This window comes from Gopherus evgoodei, chromosome 1 (assembly GCF_007399415.2).
Source record: "Gopherus evgoodei ecotype Sinaloan lineage chromosome 1, rGopEvg1_v1.p, whole genome shotgun sequence".
In the NCBI taxonomy this organism is placed as follows: domain Eukaryota; kingdom Metazoa; phylum Chordata; order Testudines; family Testudinidae; genus Gopherus; species Gopherus evgoodei.
Window position 1 is genome coordinate 339,428,009 of NC_044322.1, and position 27,890 is coordinate 339,455,898.

General features: G+C 42.4%; 2 protein-coding genes across 4 annotated transcripts in view; one reads left to right on the forward strand and one right to left on the reverse strand.

Moving 5' to 3' along the window:
- Positions 1 to 16,624, forward strand: part of COG5 (component of oligomeric golgi complex 5) — a 346,421-nt gene extending 329,797 nt beyond the window's left edge. For both annotated transcript variants that reach the window (XM_030549122.1, XM_030549212.1), the window contains one exon: positions 15,856 to 16,624. In XM_030549122.1, coding sequence (XP_030404982.1) covers positions 15,856 to 15,970 — 115 coding nt within the window. In that variant the 3' untranslated portion in view covers positions 15,971 to 16,624. The remainder of the gene's footprint in view (positions 1 to 15,855) is intronic.
- Positions 16,625 to 16,840: 216 nt separating this feature from the next.
- Positions 16,841 to 27,890, reverse strand: part of HBP1 (HMG-box transcription factor 1) — a 34,673-nt gene continuing 23,623 nt past the window's right edge. For both annotated transcript variants that reach the window (XM_030549279.1, XM_030549334.1), the window contains 3 exons: positions 27,254 to 27,580; positions 19,307 to 19,448; positions 16,841 to 17,960 (listed from right to left, as the gene is read on the reverse strand). In XM_030549279.1, coding sequence (XP_030405139.1) covers positions 17,943 to 17,960; positions 19,307 to 19,448; positions 27,254 to 27,580 — 487 coding nt within the window. In that variant the 3' untranslated portion in view covers positions 16,841 to 17,942. The remainder of the gene's footprint in view (positions 17,961 to 19,306; positions 19,449 to 27,253; positions 27,581 to 27,890) is intronic.

Sequence of the window (27,890 nt, forward strand, 5' to 3'; positions counted from 1 at the left end):
TAAACTTAGACTTTTTTTCTTACATCTGATAGCATTTTTCATGAAACATTAATATATACAGAGCATCCCGCCAATCCTCTTTCTGTAGCCTTCTCTTAAAATCAGATCTGTAATGTGTATCATGTCTGATCTTTTCAAATGGAAAAAGAATTATTGAACAGATTTTATGTCCTTTATTAGATTTGAAGGTGCTGAGTCTAGGGCAATATTGAGTCTAATCCCTTAGAGACCAGGTGCTGTAGATTATATAAATAAGGTTCCTTCCTTTTTACTTAAACATTTGGAATATACACATAAATGACATATTTCTATATGAATATGGTCCTGTTTCTGTTTCAGTGCTGCTTGCTACATGATATTGATTAAGCCCTTAAAGCATCTCATTCTTTGACTGCTCCTGTTTTACAAGTATCTTTACAATGTACTCTGTAGGAATAAATTAATCTACTATTCCTGGTACAGAATTGTCATGGTAAAATGATGCATCACTATTTAACTTTTTTATGCCAGATTGTCTAAACTAGTTTTTGTAAGTTAGGACTGGTGTAAGTTATATAATGTGATGATGTAACCTGTCTCATAATACTGTAAATAAAACTAGAGATTTAGACAGGAAGGAACCTCTCTTTCAGCAGCATAAGTTAACATTTTGTAAGAAGTTACACAATTTTGTGCTCTTAGCGAGCTAAGAATGAAATCTAACAGCGTTCTTCAATGACTGAGTTCACTGTGTTCCGTGCACCTTACCATCATTATTCATATTGCTGAGGGACCCAACCCTGTATGTCATTGTGCCAAGATGCTACAGTTATAATTACATAATTTCCTTCAAGAAGGAGGAACGAAGCTGCCACCCCAAGTTTAGTTCCTAAGTTAAAAATTGCTGCATCCCAAATGATAAACAGTCCTGTTTTTTTAACTGTATGCGTCTTGAGCTAACCTACAATATGATGGGGGCTAATTTAGCTACAGCTAATCAGGAAAAAGATCTTGGAGTCATCATGGATAGTTCTCTGAAGACATCCATGCAGTGTGCAGTGGCAGTCAACAAAGCAAACAGGATGTTAGGAATTATTAAAAAGGGGATAGAGACTAAGACGGAGACTATCTTATTGCCCTTATATAAATCCATGGTACGCCCACATCTGGAATACTGCATACAGATGTGTTTTCCTCATCTCAAAAAAGATATACTGGCATTCGAAAAGGTTCAGAGAAGGACAACTAAAATGATTAGGGGGTTGAAACAGGTCCTATATGAGGAGAGATTAAAGAGGCTAAGACTTTTCAGCTTGGAAAAAAGGAGACTAAGGGGGGATATGATAGAGGTATATAAAATCATGAATGATGTGGAGAAAGTGAATAAGGAAAAGTTATTTACTTGTTCCCATAATATAAGAACTAGGGGCCACCAAATGAAATTAATGGGCAACAGGTTTAAAACAAGTAAAAGGAAGTTCTTCACAGGGCGCACAGTCAACCTGTGGAACTCCTTGCCTGAGGAGGTTGTGAAGGCTAGGACTATAACAGGGTTTAAAAGAGAACTAGATAAATTCATGGAGGTTAATTCCATTAATGGCTATTAGCCAGGATGGGTAAGGAATGGTGTCCCTAGCCTCTGTTTGTCAGAGGGTGGTGATGGACGGCAGGAGAGAGATCACTTGATCATTACCTGTTACGTTCACTCCCTCTGGGGCACCTGACATTGGCCAGTGTCGGTAGACAGGATACTGGGCTGGATGAACCTTTGAGGTTAGGTTGATTTTATAGAAGTCGATCTTTAGAAAGCAATTTTATACAGTTGATTGTGTATGTCCCCACTAAGCACCTTAAATCAGCGGAGTGCGTCCTCAATACCGTGGCTAGCATCGACTCATGGAGCAGTGCACTGTGGGTAGCTATCCCACAGTTCCAGCAGTCTCTGCTGCCCATTGGAATTCTAGGTTAAGCTCCCAATCACTGATGGGGCAAAACCATTGTCACGGGTGGTTTTGGGTACATGTTGTCAGTCTCCCCTCCCTTCCCCACTCCCTCCCTCTGTGAAAGCAACATCAGACAATCATTTGACACCTTTTTTCCTGGGTTACCCATGCAGATGCCATAGCACGGCAAGCATGGAGCCCGCTCAGCTCACTGCTAGTGTTGTGAGCATTGTAAACACCTCGCGCATTATCCTGCTGTATGTGCAGAACCTGGCTAAGAGACGGCAGCACGAGTACGATTGTGAGGAGGACATGGACAAAGACATTTCTAAAAGCACAGGATGTGGCAATTGGGACATCATGGTAGCAGTGGGGCAGGTTGATACAGTGTAATGCCGATTCTGCACCCGGCAAACAAGCACAGACTGGTGGGACCGCATAGTATTGCAGGTATGGGATGATTCCCAGTGGCTGCGAAACTTTTGCATGCATAAGACCAATTTCCTGGAACTTTGTCAGTTGCATTCCCCAGCCCTGAAGAACAGGAATACCAAGATGAGAGCTGCCTTGACAGTTGAGAAGCAAGTGGCGATAGCCCTGTGGAAGTTTGCAACGCCTGATTGCTACCGGTGATCGGGAATCAATTTGGAGTTGGCAAATCTACTGTGGGGGCTGCTGTGATCCAAGTAGCCAATGCAATCACTGACCTTCTGCTAGCAAGGGTAGTGACTCTGGGAAATGTGCAGGTCATAGCATTTGCTGCAATGGGATTCCCTAACTGTGGTGGGGCGATAGATGGAACGCATATCCCTATCTTGGCACCGGACCACCTTGCCAACCAGTACATAAACCACAAAGGGTACTTCTTAGTGGTGCTGCAAGCACTGGTAGATCACAAGGGACATTTCACCGACATCAATGTAGGATGGCTGGGAAAGGTGCACGATGCTCGCATCTTTAGGCACTCCGGACTGTTCGAGCATCTGCAAGAAGGGACTTACTTCCCAGACCAGAAAATTACCATTGGGGATGTTGAAATGACAATAGTTATCCTTGGGGACCCAGCCTACCCCTTGCTCCCATGGCTCATGAAGCCTTACACAGGCAGCCCGGACAGTAGTAAGGAACAGTTCAACTATAGGCTGAGCAAGTGCAGAACAGTGGTAGAATGTGCCTTTGGACATTTAAAAGCTCGCTGGCGCTGTTTGCTGACTAGGTTAGACCTCAGCGCAACCAATATTCCCATTGTTATTGCTGCTTGCTGTGTGCTCCATAACATCTGTGAGAGTAAGTAGGAGACATTTATGGCAGGGTGGAAGGTTGAGGCAAATCGCCTGGCAGCCAATTTTGAGCAGCCAGACACCAGGGCGATTAGAAGAGCACAGCTAGGCACGCTGCGCATCAGAGAGGCTTTGAAAACCAGGTTCATGACTGGCCAGGCTATAGTGTGACAGTTGTGTGTGTTTGTCCTTGATGCAGACCTGCCCCCTTTGTTGATTTTAATTCCCTGTAAGCCAATCACTCTCCCACTTCGATCATAGCTGGCAAAGAAAATAAAGTCACTATTGTTTTGAAACCATGCATTCTTTCTTTATTAATTAAAAAAAAAAGTGAGATAACTGACAAGGTAGCCCGGGTTGGGTAGGAAAGGACAAGGGCACAATGCTTATTGTAGCCACACTACAAATAAAAACTATTTGAATGACAGTCTTCTGTTGCTTAGGCCATCCTCTGCAGTGCAGTGGCTGGGTGCCCAGAGCCTCTCCATCCTGCTTTCTTGGGCATCGGGGTAAGGAGGATATGGAACTTGGGGAGGAGGACAGGCGGTTATACAATAGATGCAGCAGCGGTCTGTTCTCTTGTTGGCTTTCCTGCAGCTCCATCAGATGCCTCATCATGTCCGTTTGCACCTCTATTAGCCTCAGGATCGCCTTCTGCCTTTTCTCATAGCACTCATTTAATGCTTTCCTGGCCTCTGCCACTGAATGCCTCCATGCATTAAACTGTGGCCTATCAGTGCAGGAGGACTGCATGAGCTTGGAAAACATGTCATCGTGAGAGCTTTTTTTTTTTTTTGTCTTCTAATCTGCGATAACCTCAGCGACAGAGATGATAGGGGGAGCGTAGAAACATTTGGACCTGCGGGGAGATAAAAAGGGACAGTAAAATTTAAGATGATACATTTCTGAGAACTAAAGGGAAACTCTTTCACAGTGAATCAAGCAATTCACAGCAGACAGCACATGTGCTTTAGGTACAAGGTCGCATTTTGCCTTTTATCTTGAGTGCCTGCTGGTATGGAGACACATCACATACAGCTGGGCAACAGAATTCGGTTTCCAGGCAGCCATGGTAAGTCATGGTGGGCTTGGCTTCTTCCACTTTCATAACATGTGGGAATGGTTTCAAACTGCAGCGCCCTCCTTTCCCATAGCAAACAATGCCGGTTGGGTTTGCCATTTAAAAGGAGGGGCTGCGGTTTTCAGGTGTATGGGCAGCACACACCTCCTTCTACCCCTCCACATGGCTATTCTCTGGGAATTATCCCTTACCCCTCCCCCCACGGCGTGGTTATTCTCAGGGATGATCCCTTTTAGCGAAGCGCAAACAGCCCAACATGAGTGGGGTCCTGTTACTGTTCCCTTACAAAAATTCCCCTATTTCAACCAAGTGACAATGAATGATATCACTCTCCTGAGGCTAACACAGAAAGATATAGACTGAATGTTGCTTGAATGTGACCAAAACCTCAGATCATTCACTGCCATGCTTTGTGCTGCAGTGATTCCAGACTACTTGCTACTGGCTTGACCTGGTAAAGTGTCCTACCATGGAGGACGAAATAAGGCAACCCTCCCCAGAAACCTTCTGCAAAAGCTTTCAGAGTACCTCCAGGAGAGCTTCATGGTGATGTCCTTGGAGGATTCCCGCTCCATCCCCAAACACGTTAACAGACTTTTCCAGGAGCTGTACTGACCGCGAATGCATCCCAATTCTTCAGGACAAATCAAACATTAAACACAATTGCTTTTAAACCCTGTACGGTAGTTACAAATGTGCACTCACCAGAGGTGCCTTCTCCGGCTTCAGGGTCCAGGATCCCACCTTGGGAGTGTATTGGGTCCAGGGTGATGAAAAGGTCCTGGCTGTCGGGGAGAACAGGTTCACCTCTATTTTACATGAATATTTTGTGTCTCGTTCTTCTGAAGTGTTTTTTTCCCTCATCACCTCTGGGCCTTTTTACATCCCTGTTTCTCATATAGCATGTGCATGCACTGTCCCAAACACACAGCTCCTCAAGCATCAGAGGGGTAGCCGTGTTAGTCTGTGTCCACAAAAACAGTGAGGAGTCTGGAGGCATCTTAAAGACTAACAGATTTATTTGGGCTCCCCTCACTCCCATCAGAAGTCATTTTTAACAAATGCTTAGTTATATTAACAACTCTTTCCTCCTCCTCCCTCCCATTTCCCTGCGCTCTACCTCTACCCCTTCTCCCCATGGCATTTAAAATCTGAATGGGGACAACACTGGACTCTTCCCAATCAGCACTGCAGCTATTGAAACTTGTGTGTGTAGAGGGGGTCAACAGGCTACATTGGAAGTGCTGCTCAGAGATGCAGCCAGCAGCAGCTTTCTAGCTGCCTCTTCACTGTTCTCAAACCGAATGCCAGCCATGTGTGGAAGCAGAAGTCCTGTGTGATCCTTCTTGTGCACTTGTTGCAGGCAGTGGGTGGCTGGTAATGCTGTGGAGCACCAGTGAGAAAAGTGGGAATGAGGGCTGAGGTTGCTTAGAATGTTCAGGTAGTTGAACAAATCCCAGCATTCATTGTTACTTTGGATCAATGGGTGGAATAATTTGATCACTGGCTAACATGCCTGCAGCCTGCTTTCTGATTGGGAAGAGGGCTCGCTTTTCCTGTAGTAGGATATGAGAGTATAGACGTTCTAGGAGGAGAGTCTGAGTGGCTGTTCAAAAGGGGTTGGCATGTGGTGACTCATTAGTATATGGTTACAGAAATGGAACACGCAGCATGTCCTATAAAAGCATATGGGCACCTCAAGGAGTTCTTCTGCACTCATTCACCTGCAGTTCTCTGGTCATTTGAAAGCTCTTAATACAACCAAGTTATACGAGTCTCAGATACACTCTTAACACACTTTTAACATAGCCTCAGTCTTGGGTGATATGCTCCTGTGCATGATCAGGGAAGGAACTTTCCCAAACTCAGTCCATTGGTTCCAGTTAGGGCGTCTTGTGCCAGCCCTGCAATGGGATAGAGGCACTGCCTGGTACTCAGGCCACCATTTCCTTCTTATCTGTGTTCTGTAGAGGAGCTACGCCAGGTAGCTATCGTGACTGACTACCCCAGGCTCCATGGTTACTCAGTTCAGTGCCTCATTTGCTCTCCCTCTATGTTCCAGTCAGGCTGTCCTTTTACTGTGCGGTGCTTTCTTCTCCTCTATCTCCTCTCTCAAAAATGTGTAATCTACTGAGGACCATGGCACCAGCCACAGTAACTTCTATTGATAGAATCATATCAGGCATTGTAGAGGTGACGTTCCCAGAACTGCGTCTATCCTGCTAATCCACAAATCTCTGGGGCAGCCCCACAAACAGTGCCAGGCTGGGTCAAGATGGAGAGTTTCGTACACCGATGGAAAGTTTCAGAGGATGGTGTATTGGGGTGTTTTAGTACATCCTGGCCAAAGAGCATGCAATGCTGCTTTTTAATGAGCGACTAGAGGAGGGCCAGGTCTCTCAGAGATAGTGACATTTCTCACAAAGTCGAACTGCTGGATGTTCAGGATTTGATGCTGACAGTGCATATAGAATCCCGCTAGCCTCTCCAAGGTGCCTGTAAGAGAGTCCAGGTTTCTGACTGGAATAGCAGTACAGGCAGTATGCAGTTTCGGCAGATCCTGAATGTTGTCTCAGCACAGAAACGTTTTTGTGTCCATAAGTGAGACACAGACTTCATGCAGGAGGCAGCAAGAACTATTCGTCAGAGGACATCTGGTTTGCTGCAACTGTTAGCACTCTGCAGTGAAAGCAGATAAACTTGTCAATCCTTCCCATGGTGCTTGACCTGCACTGCACTGGGGGTGCTGGTGTGCCAGCCCTGAGTTCTGGATCTTGGTCTTCTGCCATGAGATATTCAAGCCCACAGTGCAAGCAGAGTCTTAGAAACCTTGAAGGGCAGAACTGAAATTCCGTAGCTTCTCCACAAGCAAGGCACCATGGTTTTGTTGGTGACCACTTCTTGAACAATCTTTATTCCAGTATGTGGAGTGGCAAGTCCTAACATTCAGTCAATAGCTTGACAGAATAGTGCAGGGATGAGAATGCATGGTCCAGGACTTCATCTGCTGAGGGGCAGAGAGATGTACCTGGTTTCGTGAAAGGAATATTAGAAGGTTGCTTATGGCTGCCAGCCAGGTGCATGATACCTTTGTAGGCAAGACAAAGAATGTTGTGCTGTAGGCTGTCCTCTACTTCATCGACCAGGGAGTTGATGTAGATCTCAGTCACATTGTACCATGACCCAGAAAAAGCGTTTCAACCATTTACTTTCATGGACATCTCCCTGCTTATGTGCTTCTTCCTTTTTTTTCCTAATGTATCAGAGTCCTCTTCAGAAAGCCATGGTTTCTTCAGTGCCCATCCGAAATAGATTGTTTCACTGATGGTGCATGATACAGCATTATGTATACCACGCTAGGTGATTTCCACAATGTCAAGGTTGCGTATGTGATGTTCAACAGCCTGAGTGTATTTCATAGCTTCAACAGGAAAGACGCTGGTACTGTTGGTAGACCTCTGGCCTCTAAGGAGTTAGAAAATGCAGCAAGAACTGATCTGTGAGGTACTTTGACCATACACAAACCTAGCTTGCTAGCAAGTCCCCTCTTGGAAACCTAGCTCCTTCTGTAAAAGGCTCAGTAACTGAGAATACATTACCCTGCTCTGGTCTTTGATATGTAAATAAAATGAAGTGCTGGACTCTCTCTGCAGCCCAGCGATCACCTGGCAGGGCTTGAATCTCAAGCTCTTCAGGGGCTACAGTGCTGTGCTCAGATTCTCTTCCTTCCCTCTAGCAAGCTGTAAGTGCAGGACCCCAGGCTTCAGATCAGTCTTCTCTCAGTCGTGGTGAACTTTCTGTTTATTGCTATCAGTAGGGCTCACCCCATGCCCAATTTTTGACCTTTGTTGAGTGACCTTAGGTTCATTGTTTAGCTTCTGTGTTTCTCTCAAGCAACTAAGGTGATATCTGCACCACAGCTGGGAGGTGTGATTCCCAGCGTGGGTAGACATACATGTGTCAAGCTAGCTCAAGCAGAGCGGGAACCTGAAAATAGCAGTGCTAGTGCTGTGGCATGGGCGCTGGCTCAGGCTGGTTACTTGGGTATCTATCCAGGGGCATGTCATGCTGCCATGGCCACATGATTATTTTTAGGTGCAAGCTCAAGCAGAGCTCGTTGCATGTATATATATCTATGCTGGGAATCACACCTCCAGCTGTGTAGACATACCCTAGGTGAGTTAATACCCTGCTCCTTGGTCCTGATTTCCCTTGGATTTGGTTTTGTGCCTTTCTCTGCAGCACTCTTTCTCACAGCATTGGTTTGTTATACTTCTGCTGGCTTGCCTGCCACGGTGTTCCTCTCTTAGCCTGGGCCAGTGGGTCTCCATTACTGCAGCACTATGGAGATGATTCAGAACCTCTTCTCCTAATCTCTGTGCCTGTTGTCTACTGCCTGCGTCTGAGAGATAACAGGCTCTCATCCTTGCTCCTTCTTGCATGGACATATCTCCTGTGAAACTGCATATTCCTGCCTTCCCAGATGCTAGGATCAATCCACTGCCTAAGCACCCTTCTCCTGCTGTGCACCGAGACCCAGCTTCCAACTTGTTGGGGGAGCATCTGACTGTGGAGGTGGCTACTGCATTGCAGGGATGGGGATAATTTCCCTGGCAGGAAACTCACATCTGAGCTCATTTCCTATTTAGATTTTCTGAATTCCCTAGGCAAAGATTTTCAACAGTAAGTGCTGAAGTGGAGCTCCTAAACTCACGTTTAGACACCCACATAAGTGACCTAATCTATAAAAATGCCAAGTGTCCAGCAGCTCCCATTGACTTTAAGGGCCTCTATTATTTGAAAATGTTGGCTTCAGCTCGCAGTTGTTGATCTCCTTCAGGGAGCATATGAGGTGTATAATTTTGAGAGCATATTTGACCTCAGGAAATGTTGCCTTTGCTCTCCAGGATACTGCATCTCATCTCGCACTTTCCAGACATCTTTGTTATTTCTTAAATCTCCCTTATATTCTCAGCTTATCAATATGAGGTATTGAAAACAGTGGTTCTCTTCTTCTATATCAGCTGTTAGTGGTGCAATTATTATGAAAGGAATATTTCTTTGAATTTCTTTTTGAGACTCCGGGGTGGCCATTAGAATTGCTGCTATCACTGCATTTGTTACACAAGTCGTAGCTGTACTTAGCCTTCTTTTCCATTCAGGCCAGAGTTCTACAGAACAGAATCCAAGTTTTCCCAGGGAGGTGTTGAACATTACACAGCTGTTTTGGGGATCCATCCTTTCTGCTAGCTCAGAGGAAATCCATATATAACATATATAGCACTGTGTAAGTTTCCAAAGAAGTGTTCAAACATTGATGAGTTTGGCCTCTTGTCACCACTACAAATATGGAAACAGTTTTGTCCCTGTTTGGCAGAGGGAGAGGCAAAAGCACTAAGGGCTAGAGCCACAAAAGGGACCTAAGTGTTGCAATACCTAATGCCTAATAATTAAAGAACATTGGGCCAGAGAAAACAAATTGACACTGTAGCCAAGTGGGTAGCGCACCCAGCTAGGTGTGGGAGATTCAGGTTCAAGCCCTGTTAGTTATACAAAATGGAACAGCTTTAGCAGGAGCGATCCCACCCCAGAACACCAGGGATTAAAAAACATCGGTATCTGTTGATTTTGAAAATAGCTCCTTCAGTTTCTGTCCCCCTAGTTGTCTTGTTATGCTAAGAGGATTAAACTCCCTAATTTTTCAGCACCCAGTTACAAACATTTCTTCCAAGGAAAATCAGTCAGGAGAGGACAATGGTGATGTTATTGGCTCCCCTGGTGGCCTTAGCATCCTTGGGTCTCAGCTCTTATGAACATGGTCATGACTCTGTCTTGGTCCTGAAATTCCCAAACTCCTTTCTCAAGAACTGGTGTTTGACTTTCAACCTTGCCTCAAGTTCATACTGTGTAAATAGCAGTGAGCGCATTAGTGTATTTTCCATCGCATCACACCACACAAGACAATTTCAGTTACACCATATTATTGTATTTGCTTATGTGCTCACCAGTCATGTCAGTTCAGGTACCCTGGTATTGCAAGTCACTATGTGTTATACATAAAACTCACAGTGATTCATTCACATAACAATGCTTTTCATAGATACATGGATTTTCACATTCCACATACATGCAAAATTCTGACTCAAGTCACATGTTCAGCTCTTAGTGGAGAGTATCTCTGCAGAGTTAGTCATCTACCTGGTTAGATTACATAAGAATGCCCATACTGGGTCACACCAATGGTCCATCCAGCCAAGTATCCTGTCTTCCGACTGTAGTCAATGCCAGGTGCCCCAGAAGGAATGAACAGAACAGGTAATCATCAAGTGATCCATCCCCAGTCACCCATTCACAGCTTCTGGTAAACAGAGGCTAGGGACACCATCCCAGCCCATCCTGGCTAATAGTCATTGATGGACCTATCCTCCATGAACTTAACTAGTTCTTTTTTGAACCCTGTTATAGTCTTGGCTTTCACAACATCCTCTGGCAAGGAGTTCCACAGGGTGTCTGTGTTATGTGAAGAAATACTTTATTTTGTTTTGTTTTAAACCTGCTGCCTATTAATTTCATTTGGTGACCCCTAATCCTTGTATTGTGAGGAGTTAAATAACAATTCCTAATTTACTTTCTCCATACCAATAGAATTTAAAGCCAGAAGGACTTTAATATGATTATCTAGTCTGACCTCCTGCATGACCAGGTTGTAGAATTTCACCAAGCAGTTCTTGCATCCAGTCCTTGACTTCTGGTTAATCTAGAGCATCTCTTTTAGAAAGACATCCTCTTTTGATTGAAAGACTTAAAATGATGGAGAATCTACAACAGCCCTGGGTAATCTGTTCCAATTGTTAATTGCCTTCATCATTTTATTTCTGCCCTGAATTTGTCACTTCGGCTTCCAACTATTGGATCTCATTATGCCTTTGCTCAGTTAAAGAGCCCTCTACTTTCAGAAATGTCAGTACTAGAGCTGTCAAGCGATTAAAAGAATTAATCATGTGATTAAAATAATGAATTGTGATTTACTGCATGATTAATCTCGCAGTTAAACAATAATAGACTACCATTTATTTAAATGTTTTTCGCTGTTTTCTACATTTTCAAATATATTGATTTCAGTTACAACATAGAATACAAAGTGTACAGTGCTCACTTTATGTTTTGATTACAAATATTCGCACTGTGAAAAACAAAAGAAATAGTATTTTTCAATTCACCTAATTCACCTATTGTAGTGCTGTCATAAACAGATAGCTAAGGGTTAATGTCTCTTTCACCTGGAAAGGAGTAACCTGAAACACCTGACCAGAGGACCAATCAGGAAACAAGACTTTTTCAAATCTGGGTGGAGGGAAGTTTTGGGTGTGAGTTCTTTGTTCTTTGTCTTGTGTCTGATCCTCTCGGCTATGAGAGTGATTTTTCTATCTCCTGGCTTTCTAATCTTGTTTCCAAGTTGTAAGTACAAAGATAGGAAGACCATAGGTTTATATTGGGTTTTTTTGTATTTACATGGGTATAGTTGCTGGAATGTGTTAAATTGTATTCTTTTTGAATAAGGCTGTTTATTCATTTTTCTTTTAAGCAATTGACCCTGTATTTGTCACCTTAATACAGAGAGACCATTTTTATGTCCTTTTCTTTCTTTTTATATAAAGCTTTCTTTTTAAGACCTGTTGGAGTTTTTCTTTAGTGGGGACTCCAGGGAATTGAGTCTGCAACTCACCAGGGAATTGGTGGGAGGAAAAAGTCAGGGGGGAAAATCTCTTTGTGTTAGATTTATTAACCTGACTTTGCATACCCTCTGGGTGAGGGAGGAAGAGGAGAGATTAGCTCTCTCTCGGTACTTGTGTTTTCCAGGACTGGAAATAGGGAGGGTGGAGTCCCTCTGTTTAGATTCACAGAGCTTGCTTCTGTATATCTCTCCAGGAACCCAGGGAGGGAACACCTGGAGGGGGGAAGGGAAATGGTTTATTCCCCTTTGTTGTGAGACTCAAGGAATTTGGGTCTTGGGGTCCCCAGGGAAGGTTGTTGAGGGGACCAGAGTGCCCCAAAACACTCTAATTTTTTGGGTGGTAGCAGCTTTACCAGGTCCAAGCTGGTAACTAAGCTTGGAGGTTTTCATGCTAACACCCATATTTTGGACGCTAAGGTCCAAATCTGGGAAAAATGTTATGACAAGTGCAATCTCTTTATCATGAAAATTGAACTTACAAATGTAGAATTATGTACAACCCCTCCCCCCCCCGCATTCAAAAATAAAACAATGTAATACTGTAGAGCCTATAACTTCATTCAGTCCTACTTCTTGTTCAGCCAATCACTCAGACAAACAAGTTTGTTTACATTTGCAGGAGATAATGCTGCCTGTTTCTTGTTTATAATGTCACCTGAAAGTGAGAACAGGTGTTTGCATGATACTGTTATAGCTGGCGTGGCAAGATATTTACATGCCAGATGCGCTAACAAGTCATATGGCCCTTGATGCTTCAATCACCATTCCAGAGGACATGCGTCCATGCTGATGACGGGTTCTGCTCGATAATAATCCAAAGAAATGAGGCCCGACACATGTTCATTTTGTCATCTGAGTCAGATGCCACCAGCAGAAGGTTGATTTTCTTTTTTGATGGTTTGGGTTCTGTAGTTTCTGCATCAGAGTGTTGCTCTTTTAAGACTTCTGAAAGCATGCTCCACACTTTGTCCCTCGCAGATTTTGGAAGCCACTTCAGACACTTAAAATCTTGGGTTGAGTGCTGTAGCTATCTTTATAAATTTCACATTGATATCTTCTTTGCATTTTGTCAAATTTGCAGTGAAAGTGTTCTTAAAATGAACATGTGCTAGGTCATCATCTGAGACTGCTGTAACATGAAATATATGGCAGAATGCGGGTAAAACGGAGCAGGAGACATACAGTTCTCTCCCCTAGGAGTTGTCACAAATTTAATTAAAGCATGTCCTCTGGAATGATGGCCGAAGCATGAAGAGGCATATGAATCTGTAGCACATCTGGCACATAAATATCTTGCGACCCCAGCTACAAGAGTTTTACATTGTTTTGGTTTTGAGTGCTGTTATCTAACCAAAAAAACTTACATTTGTAAGTTGCACTTTCATGATAAAGAGATTGCACTACATTACTTAGTATTTTTCAATTCACCTCATATGTTTCCTTTATCATTTTTACAGTGCAAATATTTGTAATAAAAAATAATATAAAGTGAGCACTGTATACTTTGTATTGTAATTTAAATTGGTATTCTATTGTTTAACAGTGCAATTAATCTCAATTAATTTTTTTGAGTTAATTGCGTGAGTTATCTGTGATTATTCGACAGCCCAGGACAGTACTTATAGGACGTGAAGCCTTCTACCTCCTCGGCATCACAATCAACTACACTAAAAGTGGGCTGTGAAACCATTATAGCCCATTTTACTCCTCAGCAGGATTTCCCTCTTGTTCAATGGGATTCCTCTCCCTTTGAGCCTTTAGGCAAGTTCCCTCTCAAATGGATCACCCTAAAAGATGCTATGAGTGTAGTGACTTCAGCTATGAGAGTTGAGGAATAAAGTTTCCCCATCCTCCTCAGAGCTTCTCTCCCTCCTCCCTGACAAATAGTTGTTCCATCTTCTAGTCCAGGGATCAGCAACCTTTGGCACGCAGCCCATCAGGGAAATCTGCTGGTGGGCCAGGACAGTTTGTTTACCTGCAGCGTCCTCAGGTTCGGCCGATCACAGCTCCCATTGGTTCTCCGTTCCAGGCCAATGGGGGCTGGGAGAAGTGGTGGCCAGCACATCCCTTGGCCCATGCCGCTTCCCGCAACCTGGAATGGTGAACCACGGCCAGTGGCAGCTGTGATCCGCCGAACCTGCGGACGCTGCAGGTAAACAAACCATCCCAGCCCGCCACTGGATTTCCCTGACGGGCCGCGTGCCAAAGGTTGCTGATCCCGGGTCTAGACTTTATTACAAGTGAACAAGGAATTCCATATCAGTGATCCTATTTTTCTCTCAAGCTCTTGCCCTGTCCCAGCTGCATACCGTGGGTAATAAATGCGTTCTAAATTTTTTTTGTTATTCTAATTGTTTGTTTTGAGGGATGCTATAAAGAAAATAGAGCTGCTAAAGCCTGTCCTCAACAGATGGATAAAGGAGGTTGTTGCCTAGTTTACAAACAAGGCAGTCTTCCTCATCCCCTGAGGCAGTTATATTTCTTGGGCAGCGAGGGCAAAGCCATTTGCTTCTGAAATAAGGCAGCCATGCACTCATTCATAAAGCTTTACCTGCTGACTGCTCAACCTGCCTTTGGGCAGAATTTTGCTAATAGCACTATCAGGTAAAGTGTTCATGCTGTAACCAACTGGCCTTGAGTTGATTTTTACTAAATAGGAGAAAAGAAATGTATAACGAGGGGAAATTATTTACTAGTAACTGTTTGTCAGCTCCTCTTCCCTAATCCACCCTCTGAGGATTATTTTTTTAAGCTTTTCTAACTATTTGCTATGGTAAAGTCTAACGGAAAGGGAGGCTCAGACTGGAGCTTAGAGGAAAAGGCTCACTCTCAACTTTGCTACCGGATAGTTGGCACTATTGTTCCATCTGTCTCTCGTGTGGGACAGAAAAAGAGGAGTCTGACAGTAAATTGAATTACTGGTAAATATTTAACTAAGTAGTTTTAATTTTTTTGTCTAACAGTAAAAATCAAAATCAGTTTATTTTATTTAAAAAACTAGGGGTTACCATTTAATATTAATAAACCATCTTTGACAAATCAAGCCCACAGGACCCAGTTCTGTCTTCAGATATGCTCTAGTTCAACCCCGCTGTTGGGTGAAAGCTGTGGCTTGTGTTACATAGGTCAGCCTACATAATCATAATGGTCTCTTCTGGCCTGAATCTACATACTTAGCCTGGCAACATGCATGACAGTTGCATAAGAAAAATCCAGTAGAAATGCACACATACATGTGAAAATGTATCATCAGTAAAAGCAGTATTTCCCAAAAGGTGGAGCAGAGAGGAGCCACCTACAGCCCTTTCGATTTTTTTCCAGTCAGTCATTAAAAGTTAGCAGCTCTGTTTGAGAAGAACACATTCACTTCATGCCTGCCTGAGTTTATAGAGAGCCTGAAGCAATCACTGGGAGGCAGAAATGGCCACTAATTATTTCACTGCTGAAAGGAGACTAAGTTGATCTTCATAGAACAGGTGTGGGAAGCTGGGATTGTGAAGATACAGAAATGAAAATGTCTGTCTACCACCACACAGGATTGGAGGGTTGGTTGTAACTAATTTTATTTTCCTGATTTTTGAGAGGTGAGCGGCTGAACTTCCAACAGTTTGGGAAGACCCTGGTTTAGTGAGAGAGCAGGGCTGATCGTTCAGGGTTTATACAGTCAGGAACCTTTTTTGGTATTCCCGGTTCTAGCTTGCCGATCTACTCTGGGTCCCAATATCTAGCTGCACAAATAACTGTTTTCTAATAGACTTGACTTAACTAATTAATTGATCTAACTTCTTTACAATTAAAATGATCCTCTGATTTAGTTTTTTTTATTTTTTAACTCAGAGGCGCACTGGAAGCTTATGTTCAGTCAGTAAGAACAAGAGAAGGAAAGGAGTTTGCACCAGTCTATCCCATAATGGTTCAACTGCTGAAGAAAGCAATGTCTACGCTTCAGTAGCAGCATCCGACTCCAATGCTACTCAAATTCTATATTGGTAATTGGGCACTGACCGATGAATGCTTATAGGGTTAATATAAATAATTCTTTTCAAATATGCCATCCTTTCCAAAAGTGCTATTAGAAGAAGCCCTAATAAAGGTTCTAACATCTTCTTTTTGTACTCTGTATTCCTCAACTTTGTCTAAACAGTAGGAAATGTTTTATTGTAATAGAAAAATATAATTTCACACAAAATTATTCTCAAACAATATTTGCCTAATATTTTCTAATATCCTTTCTGAATTTAGAAGGTAAAAAACAAACTTAGGACTTTCTCAAATGTTCTATATGCTTCAGTAAATGAATTCTAATAAATAATACCTGCACATTTAGCTATTTTCCTGTAAATATGGCACAAAAAAAAGCTTGATTAAATATTAGTGTTATGCAGAAAGGTAGCTTTTTTTATAATGTTAGAATGAAAGAGTCTAAACTTCAGTAGCGTTACATCAGTTTGTCTAACATTCCAGGTAAAAAGCACTATTTATCACACACAAAAAATTTAATTTACAAAATAAAGTAGCATTGATTCTTTGCAGCATCGTTAGCGCATTGAAGTAATTTTGATTTTCTATCTTTTTGCTACAAGTGTAATAAAGAGCATCTACTATCTTTTGATCTCGAATTCAGTACTTAAAATTCAATAAGCGGCTTCCTAATTAAAAAGCAACAAACATACTTACAGATGTGTGCAGTAAAACTATTCTACATCTTTGGTTCTTTATGAAACAACACAAGCCTTTATACAGATTTGCAATACTTAAAATGTGTATTTCTGCAGGCCTGACTTAATGACTAGTCTTTAGTTTATAAAAAAAACACCACCAAGAAGTTTTACAAATTTATTTGAAATAATATACAAGAATATAGTGTGCAAAAATCTTAGGGGCAACATCCTGTAGACATGTGTCATGAACAATTAATTTACAGTTGTGATTCTTAAAAAAGAAACATACTGCTTGTTTAGTAACATGAAAAGCCATGATTATAAAAGTTTACAGCAAAAGCAGCTGTAATTTTAATGTATCTGGCCTAATTTTAGACAGTTGGAGGAAAAAAGTAAAGTGCAAGTGTTGCACCTACGTAAGTGCAAAGTTTGCCCCCACCATAAAGATATCTTATGGCAAAATAAAATATAATCATAGAATATGTGGCAGAGGAGACAAAACACAAAGTTAAAAGTACAATGGTGACAATTATAATTTGCAATATTTTCTTGAGATAATACAATGCTATTAATTCATTTCATCCTGGCCCAGGCCATTATTTCCATTGGAAATAACAGCTCACAGTATTGTCAGCTGGTGCAAAAACATCACAGCGTGGATATAAATTTTATATGTGGCACCCCACTAGGCAACTCTCCTGCTACGGTACACTACGCTGTCCACTTACCACACAATCTGGTAGCTTGTTGGCATGGGGCAGACTGGGAGTTCACAGGTTGGTACTAATGCTTTTTGCCATTTCAGGAAATCCCAGTTCCCAGACTCATCATTAATTACATGGCTTGTGCAATACATATTAATCAGCATAGAAATCAATGTATAAACAGCTGTTACATATTTTAAAATTCCCCATTTTGTACATTTTTAAAAAATAAAACATTTATACACATCTCCTCTTCTTTTTCCTAATTTACTTAGCACCACAGGATATCCATTTCAAGCCTATATTACCTGATAGACATATATGAAGTCTGGAAGAAAAATAAGGCAATTTGGTTTAAAATGTTGATAGTTTTAGCTTACTGAATGCTCTATTGTAAAAAGCAAATCCTCACTCATGTGAAATCATTTTCTGACTTGATAATGCCAGTATTTTGTGGTCTCACAAATTCACAACAAATGGTAAGACCTTGATCTTCGTAAATCTCTCCATCAAGTGTCAGCCGTTTTGTAAATATACTTAAGAACAGTAAAATTCTGATTTAATGTTGTTGTGAGCCCTGTAAAAACAGTAACAAAAGAGAAACTATGTTAGCAATTACAAATCAAAGAGAAATACAGATGCAGAGGTAATATGAGATGTGAAAAAGATTTATTTACAGAATGTACAGAAGTATTTGCATTTGCTGATCAAGGTGCATTCAAAAAATAACATGCTGATGTGGGTAGTTGCAAAATGAGCTAACTCTAACTCTGTCCCTAGACTAACAAGTGAAGCCAAATAGTTATTTGGAGAGTTTCTTGAATCAGCTTGTTCGCTCTCCGAACCTCAAGCAAGGTGTAACAATTGCACAAATCACTAGCTACAGCTGCTTTGTCACGGGGGTAGTTCATCCTAGGTATTGCTACGATGTCCATCATCATTGCATCTACACATGCAAAAAGCATTAGCAGGAAAAATCTCAATACATAGGGGTGTGTTCAAGTTCTCCCCCTTGCTGAGGCCAACCCAAGACTGACTGAAACGTTGCTCTCAGTTCCATGCACAATCCATTTGTTTCGATTCAAATGCACAGGTGAAGCTGAGTTTAATCTGGTCCTCATGACCAGCATATGCACACTAAACTCTCTCTTACCAGCCCAGGGCTAGAATGGCACAGGCAATCTCCCATTGTGATTCCCAAGACCACATTACTGGGGAAAATAGTTACTAAACAGAAGTCTTTAGTTAAACCATAATGGATTACTGCAAGCTTTAACAGAATTACATGAAGTTTTGTTGCCTTATTACACAATTTCTAATTTTAATTCTGCCATTGTAGCTGCTAGAATGATAAATTGAACAGAAAGATACAAGCAGCCAGCTGGGTGATACCATCAGGGATTTGATGGTGCTTTGTGCAGCCCAGAGACTGAAGGCTCTATGTACAGTAGTAAGTGGAGAAGCAACCATGCTCTTGCAGCATTTCTGTCTAAGCCCTAAAGCAACACCTGCATATGCTCCTTAGAAAGCTGTCTCATTCACACTCTTAAAGTCGAAGTCCTTACAGACTCCATACTCTGAAAAAAACTTCTCACTTTTCAGACCAGTGGAATTCATGTGGGTTTTTTTTTAAGGAGTAACATGAGAGTGAGTGGCTTCCACCCAATACATAGTCACATTGGCATCGGTTTTGAACAGGCCTATTGCTCTGTCGTCAGTCAGAACAGACTGTGACAGCAACTCTGCAACAGCAGGTTAAAGGCTATAAAGTAACAAAAGGAAAGTGTGGGCTAGTGCAACAAAGGAGACCAGGAGGTCTACTATACTATATTACTATATACTGCAGAAAAAGAAAAACATGGCACTGTATGAACTTATTTGTAAACTATGTAATGCAGTCGAGCACTGCTTGACAAAACATACTGAATTTGTTCGTTTCCGTTTCCAACAGTCAGGATTTAAACGTTTTTGTTCTTCAGCCAAAGCCTTGGCTTCCAGCGTGTACATCCGTCTTTCTTCATTTTTCATTTTCTTCCACCTGTCACCAAGTATCACACTTATGGCTCTGCAAAATAAATGTTTACAGAATGGTCAAGGCAGGAATTTCTTATAAATCCCACAATATTTCTTGTCTCTTGTAAAAGGCTCTCATCAGAAAGAAAATGTTAGACATGAAAGCAAACAAGAACAATTTCCTCTTTGCAGTGTGTGAGCATATTTCTGACTGTCCTATGCCTCTCTGAATAGTCACAGGGAAGCCCTCCAGCTATTGTTAAACAGAGTAAGGCTACAAGGGCATATTTTGACATTTAGAAATAAGTTTGAACATCACATACTATAATCTAACAAAGTGGGAAAGTTAAGAGTCTGGTTGGTCACCATGCAGGCTATCACCCGTTATGTACAACCACACAATATTTTCAAAATTGTTCTCTTTCACCTCATTTTATGGGATGATGATATGGCAGGGCTTGCTGAAAAGATGCTGCCACATAATTAGGGTAATGATTTTGCTATGACTGCAACCGAACAAAAGATTTTGTTTAATGAAAACGCACCAGAATGGGCTTCCCTGTGGTTGATGGGTTGACCTACTGGGTAGATGCATTCAGAGTTCCCCACTATTAGCCTGTGTGGGGAGGAGAAGCTCAGACTGTTGGGCTCTTGAACAAGTTCTAGGCTGGACAGCAGTATGGGACCATTTGTTATGACTCACCCCTTGATTATTTCCTAAAGCTTAACGTGAACAAAAAACTTCTCTACCTTACACCTAATAGGCCCTATGCCCATTGGACATCTCCCCTCATTGTGCCATACTGCTTAACTGTTTCCAAAATGATGGTGATTAGCTGTTCATACAAAATACAATCCACAGCCCCACCATTTTAATAAATCCTCTTTAAATTACAGAGAAAGTTTTATTAGTGATTCATGAAAACAAGGGATAGGGGATATTGCCCCTCAAATTACCAATGATACACACATTGTCAGTAAAAAGGCTCGCAGTAAACTGTGCAGTTTACTGGCTCCCTAATCAAATCGGGTAAAGCACAGCAACATCAAGCACTTCTGGGTAGTTTTACATATGTCTGTTCAGAGGTAGTTCATTCTGCTCCACACCAACTAGGAGACAAACTAATTCTGAAAGGTTCTACCACAGCCAGAATCCTATGGTTTACGCAGCACCCAGGGACCAAAATGGAAGTGCAATTTAATCTCTAAGCCTGTATAGTGAGATGCTTTGAAGACGCCTGAGCCCAAAGGCTCACACGTTAAACTGTCTTTGGTAAATCCACACAGGTAGGTCAATTTGTGTCTTTCAATGATAGGGTTCATGTTTCTGAGTTAAGTTATCATGGCTAGTTCTACCAGTACATGCACTAGTTTAGCTGGAAGGTTTCATAAATATCTGTTTCAAGATATTGTCCAATGGCCCCAAAAGCTGCCCCTCTCAGACAGGCACTATTTAGTACTGGTACATCATCAAGTGCTGTGGAGTGAGAACACGGTGACTCAGCTAAATGAAGAATTTGTTAAAGGGTGTCACCTCAAGCCCCTGGGCTTCCAACTATAGATACTGAAGATCTAAATATGCCCCAGTGTATGGGAAGCATGCTGCAGAAGCTCACTTTAATTAGGGCAAATGGAGATCGCTGAACCAGTTATTATATATACCTCAGCCAGACAGAGTTCAAGGAACTAAACTGCAGTTTAAAAAAAAAATGTTATTTCTTGTTTCAAATACTGCCCTCTCCTGCTGCTGAGGCTGGAAAACTGATTTACAAATAGTAACCTTGTCATTAAATACAGGTCTAGCTATTAGCCCATGGGAAAGGGGTCAGACCTTCCATTTACCGTGCAAAGGCATGAAAATGTGCATGTGTGAGCAGTCTGACCCTACCCATGCTGTTTCTGGTCATTTTATTAAACTGGATGAAACTGCTGCTTATACATATTTAACAACCCAGGCATGACTACTGAATATTAATATTCAATAACATTATATGATTATTACTTGCTTATAGCTTTGGTCCAGGTATACTTGGTCCAGCCTTAGCATGGGGGGACAGGGGACAGTTTAGCTGACTTCTGAGGGGACCTGCCACCTCTACGTTTCCGATTTTAGTACTTTACCACATTTCTCTAAACCAGGGGCCAGTAACCTATGGCACACATGCCAAAGGTGGCATGCAAGCCGATTTTTGATGGCACACGCTGCTCTGGGGTTCCGGCTGCTGCCCTGTTGCCAGCCGGGGTCCTGGCCACCAGCCCCCCTCAGCCCACTGCCAGCCTGGGGTTCTGCTCACCGAGGCCAGCAGGAGGCTGAGCGGGGCCAGCGGCTGAGACCCCAACTGGCAAGTGGCTGGCAGCTGGAACCCCAGATTGGCAGCAGGCTGAGTGCTACTGGCACCCCAGACTGGCAGCAGACTGAGCCACTCAGTCCCCCCGCCAGCCCTGCTCAGCCTGCCACCGGCCCACTCAGCCCACTGCCAGTTGAGTAAATGGAACCCCAGAGCGGCAGCGGGCTGAGCAGGACCAGCAGCTGGACCCCAGACTGGCAGTGGGCTGAGCGGGGTTGGTGGCTGGAACCCCAGACAATGATACCAGGGAAGGATCACACTAAATTGATAAGATCTGCATTTTAATTGTATTTTAAATGAAGCTTGTTAAATATTTTTAAAACCTTATTTACTTTAAACACAACAATGGTTTATTTATATAATATAGGCAGAGAGAGAGAGAGAGAGAGAGACCTTCTACAAATGTTAAGGCACGGGAAAGCTTAAATTACAGTGAATTTTGCACACCACTTCTGAAAGGTTGCTGACCCCCTGCTCTAAACCAAAGGTTACTGGTATAATGACTATTGGTTTGTCTCTGGTAGTTACACAGCAAGGAGTTATAAACTTGTTAAACCTTCCTAAATGTGTACAGGACAGGCTGGTAAAACACTCTCATGCCCAAGACACTTGATATCTCCAAGAGACAAAGCTGCGCACACAGGTATTGAACCTATATGGTTTTGGAGCTTCAGCAGTCTGGTGGAAAAGAGCAAGCTTCACGTGGAAGAGGCAATGGAGCCTGGCTCCTCACCAACCAGTACTACTGAGATTGATGAAAAGTCTGGCTAGTAAAGTCTATGGCCTTGTAAGCCTCTTCTAAATTTCCTTTATGGACAGCAGTAATTCAGGCAAAAACCTGTCCAATTACATCCCTCACTAGACTGCCCCTCCCCCCAACCTGTGTTCCCTCACTCATGTTTTTAGGGTACCTCAAAAAGCATCTGCTGTCCTTTTCAAGTGCTAGTAAGGCATCTGATTACGTAATCAAACAGCTATGGTTACTTATGATGAATTAAGAAGAGGAAGTATCAGAGGGGTAGCCGTGTTAGTCTGGATCTGTAAAAAGTGACCAAGAGTCCTGTAGCACCTTATAGACAAACAGACGTTTTGGAGCATGAGCTTTCGTGGGTCTGACAAAGTGGGTATTCACACACGAAAGGTCATGCTCCAAAATGTCTCTTAGTCTATAAGGTGCTACAGGACTCTTTGCTGCTTTTTAAGCAGAGGAAGGAATTATTACAGGTTCTAGCCCTTGTAAAGTCTGCACTAAACAAGCCATTAAATTTGCTTCTGCTACACATTTAAAGTGATCTGACCCTAGGTATCTCTTGCTATCAATTATACTAAAGACATGGGGCTGTATTTCAGATATGTTCCACTTTAAAAACTTACATGTCATTCAAAAATTATTTAAATATGTTTGCATACAGGATAAAGTCCACTTATGGATACATGGCAATGAACCCATGGTGGTTGTCAAGCTTACTGAGGTCTGAAACACCTAAAGCATCGCCTTAAATCAGGTTTGGATTGGGAGCATTCTGCTCAAGCCTTAGACTGAAATGGATGTTGCCTTATATACTGGGGTTTTCACAGATCACTATTTTATTAGCCTGGGGCTAGAGGCACAAAGGGGCTTAGGTGTCTAAGTAAGTGCCCCTTTAGGTGCCTACTTTCTAGGATCAGGCCCCATAGGTATTCACAAACCACCCTGCTCAGCTTCTGCCAAACCTTGTATGCACTAATCATACTTGGCACATAAGGTTTTGCAGTAAAAGCTGGCTGTTTCTGCCTCTAAGCATGTGCACTGCTGCCTTGCTCTAGGCAGCCAGACACCTATACCCAGTGTGATCCATGAACCAGGGACTGATATATGTTCCTTGGCGTAATGCAACTGTGGAGCAGGAGGCAGAGGAGCTCCCTCATAACTTTTAGCCCAGTGATTAGGGTACTGACCTGGGAAACTGTGGTTCAAATCCACACCTCCTGAGGGAGAAGGGATTTGAACAGGTATCTGCCACTTGTCAGGTGACCTACCTAACCCCTGGACTATGGGATATTTGGATGCTGGCTTCCCTCGATTTCTCCTGTTGAAGGTGTTCCATTGTTAGATTAACTAATTAAAGTGTCATTGTGCCAGAGCGCATGCACAAACACATAAGAATGACTCTAGCCTGTTGGTTAGAGCAACCACCTAAGATGTGGGAGACTCAGCTTTTAGTTCTTTTGATCCTATGACTCTTTAATTACCCTGAGCCCTGGCCTACAAGTTATGAGAGAGCTCCTCCCTGCTTCCCCTGGGGCAGCTTGCAAAAAGAGCATAGGTGCCTAACTCCAATAAAAGCTTTGCAACTAAGGGTTTGGCTACACTTGCAGCTGTACAGTGCTGGTAGTTAAAGCTGTCTTCGTACAGTTGTGTAGGGAAAGCGCTGCCGTGTGGCCATACTGACAGCTACCAGCGCTGCAGTGTGGCCACATTTGCAGCGGTGTTGGGAGTGGTGCATTGTGGGCAGCTATCCCAGCATTCAAGTGGCTGCAACGTGCTTTTCAAAACGGGGGTGGGGTAGAGTGTGACAGGAAGCGTGGGGGAGACAGAGAGTGGATTTTTGGAGCTGACACTGTATCAGCTCCCTGCCTTGCAAGTTCTAAGGACTGGAAGATACACAGCACCAACCTTCAATCATTTTAAAATTTTCGACCCCTTCCCCCACCCCCCTCTCATTCACTAAATGCAAATAGCCTTCAGACCAGCTAAGCAGCTGCTCCAAAACGGATCCCCCCTCTCCCCCTCCGGGCTGCTTCTCTCCTCAAGCAAACACTAGCTGTGGACATTCCAAAGGAATCCCCCTGCCTGCCTCTGCTGGAGCAAACAGTAGCTGTGTGTTTTTCAGATAAGCAGCTCCGGGAGCCCTGAGTTCACAACAAAACAAAGAGTGTTATCTTTACTTAAAAAACATTATGGGAATGTTCTGGAGGTCAGTTACAGCACAGTAAGATTAATCACTGTTAACACTGGCACCCCAGCGCTGCAAGAGCAGTGCTATAGTCGTTATTCCCCCGGCTGAGGTGGAATACAGCCAGCGCTGTAGCCAGGGAGATGCAGCGCTGTATGTGCCTTGCCAGTGTGGACTAGGAGTAAGTTACAGCACTGTAAAGCCACCATCAGCGCTGTATCTCTCCAGTGCAGCCAAGCCCTAAGAATCCCAAGCAGAAGGAGGCACCTCCCTCCAGCTTGAAGTCAGGCAGAAACACTCCTCTTCTATTGGCTACATTGGGCAGGGGGCCAACTAGTGCACTGGCTTTTGTGAATCCTATTTAAGGCAGCTAGCTTCCGCCATTCATTCTACAGGAAACCTCAGCACCTCACTCAAGCTTTGTGAATCTCATTGATTTTCTAAGTGCCTAAAAATTAGGTGTTGAGACACTGAGCATCCCAGTGCCTAAGCTCCTTGATGAATCTAACCTTTTATGGGTTGGATACATTGTGTTCCCCTTCCCCACCCCCAAAAAGGTAACCCAGGCCTTGGCTACACTGGCACGTTACAGCGCTGCAACTTTCTCACTCAGGGATGTGAAAAAAACACCCCCCTGAGCACTGCAAGATACAGCGCTGTAAAGCACCAGTGTAAACAGTGCTGCAGCGCTGGGAGCGCGGCTCTCAGAGCTGCAAGTTAATTCCCATGAGAAGGTGGAGTACATGCAGTGCTGGGCGAGCTCTCTCCCAGGGCTGGCGCTGCGACCACACTCGAAACTTCAAAGCGGTGCCGCAGCAGCGCTCCCACAGCAGCGCTTTGAAGTTTCGAGTGTCGCTAAGCCCCCAGTTTGGAATGCCAGTTCACAAATGCTATTTAATATGTGTAAGCAAAACAAACAAACAAAAATGGCATAGCTGTTATTGCAATGGAAGGTCAGAACCTGAGTTTACAAATTAATGATTATGCTGTAATTAAACATACACCATATACTGTAAAATTTTCTCAGTAATTTGATAAGTTGTATAGATTTGAATAAATATGATTGCTTCTGCATATCCAAATTTGTGAATACTCCACTGGTATGTCTAAAAGGCTGTTTTGCTGGTCACAAGTTTGTAGAATTGATAAACCCAAAGCTAGTGACCGATGCGGCACTATGTTTTTTTAAAAGACAAAGCATATACGTATTCCCATGCACTGCATTTCCCACCAAGGCCCTAAGTCTTTCATTCCAGAATGTCAGTTACTTGTTAATCTTCAGTTATTTTTCTCAGCCTAAATTTACATATGGAAATGTTAAAACTTCCTTGGAATTCACCCAACTGCAGCTCCAGCTTGCTCCATTTGAAATCAGTATTTTAAATGAAATTATATTATGTTTTTCTAATTGGCTATTTTGATTTCTCAGTGATAGTTATAGTGAATCTGAAGACAGACACATTTGCAAAGATGCATCATTGAAGTGACACTATCCCATTATGGAACTCTATGATATGGCAAAGCAGAGGGATTTAAGGGTTGGGTTATTTGTGCTATGAGGTTTAATTTCTTAACTCTGGGTTTTTGCTAGGTTTAGTACTGTAATTTATAACAAATGATTCTATTCTCATATAAAGGCAAAAAAATTCTTTTCAGAACTTGTACATAAAACCACAAACATTTTATAAATAATATGCACAAACATACCTATGTATGTATATAGATATAAAAACTTACAACTTACATATTATTCATATCTGATATGTACAAACATTTATATATAATAGATATCTTTGTCTAGACATTTATTATATATAAACTGTGTGTGTGTGTGTGTGTGTGTGTGTGTGTGTGTGTGTGTGTGTGTGTATATAAATAAATAAAATGTACACACATATCAAAACAGACCCATTTAACCCTTCTTGCCAGGGATAGCTACATATTACTCGCCACTAGTGACTAAGTAACTGGATTTTTCAAGCTTTGTAACGTAAACAGAATGGCATAGGAACAGTTAAAACATTATTGCTTGGAACAATACTTAGAAACCCTAATCAAGGATCAGAGTCACACTGTTCTAGGTGATTTATAGACAGAGGCAAAAAGACAAACACTCCTTACCCCAAAGAGCTTACAATCTTATGTAAAGACACAATCAGAGACTGGGAGGCAAGATATAAAAACCCCCTTTCCCTGCCGTAACAGAAAGGACAACACAGTATTTTTTCCCCTGAACGAATCTTACCAAAATGTACAAAGTCTGTGTGCACAGCACACACACACACAAACATTGCTCAAATGCTTCTGAGGGCAGGATAAAGTATACATAAAGCTACAATAAAAGTAGCTATTAAACCAGTTTCTGCCCTGACACTGGTTGTCAAGTTCATTGAGGTCTGAAGCCTCCTCTTAAGTTTGGCCTTATGTGAGCAGCTTTCAGTCTGTTTCTTGGAACAATATATACACATTTTATTTCACTTGTGAAACTTAATTTGCTATAGGTTTAAAAATAGGACTTGCAAACTTTACTAGATCAATTATATGGTCAAAACTAAGAAGCTAAGTACCGTTACCTGTTATCTTTCCCTGGATACATCTGAGTATATTCAACTCTGTACTTTTTGGCAAAAAGCATGAAGGCATTCATTGGTCTTTTGCATTTGTTAGGAGAAGTGGCACTCATAGTACTTGCAGTCCCTGAGCTGTGGCTTTTGCCAGCTTTACTACACAAAGAACTGGAGGAAAGCTGCGATGATCCATCAGCCACACAGTTTTTACTGCATTCTGATCGCTCAAAGTCTTGACTACCCGATCCTCCACAAGATAAAGAAGCACGACGCTGACGAGCCATGCTGCTTAATACGTAAACTGCAGAAGAATCCATTGGTGTAAAATCATAACTAGAATGAAAAGATACATCACTTGATTAGGAAGTGAATCAATTAGAATGAAATTTACAGGTCCTACTTTTAAAACCTATGTTGGTGCCTGAACAATCCCTAATTAATTGTTCCACTGTTCATTTTTAGAGTTCTTGTGCTTCACCCAAAACGTACATCATCCAACTGTGATGTACTTGGCACAGAGATTAGTCAACAACTTTGGTAGATGCACCACAATGTGGTGGTGGGATGCAACTGTGCAAGATCTGTTGTTGTTTACTACTGGCTCCCCCCTTGTACGCCAGTTGTAGTTCTGGTCTCATTTCAC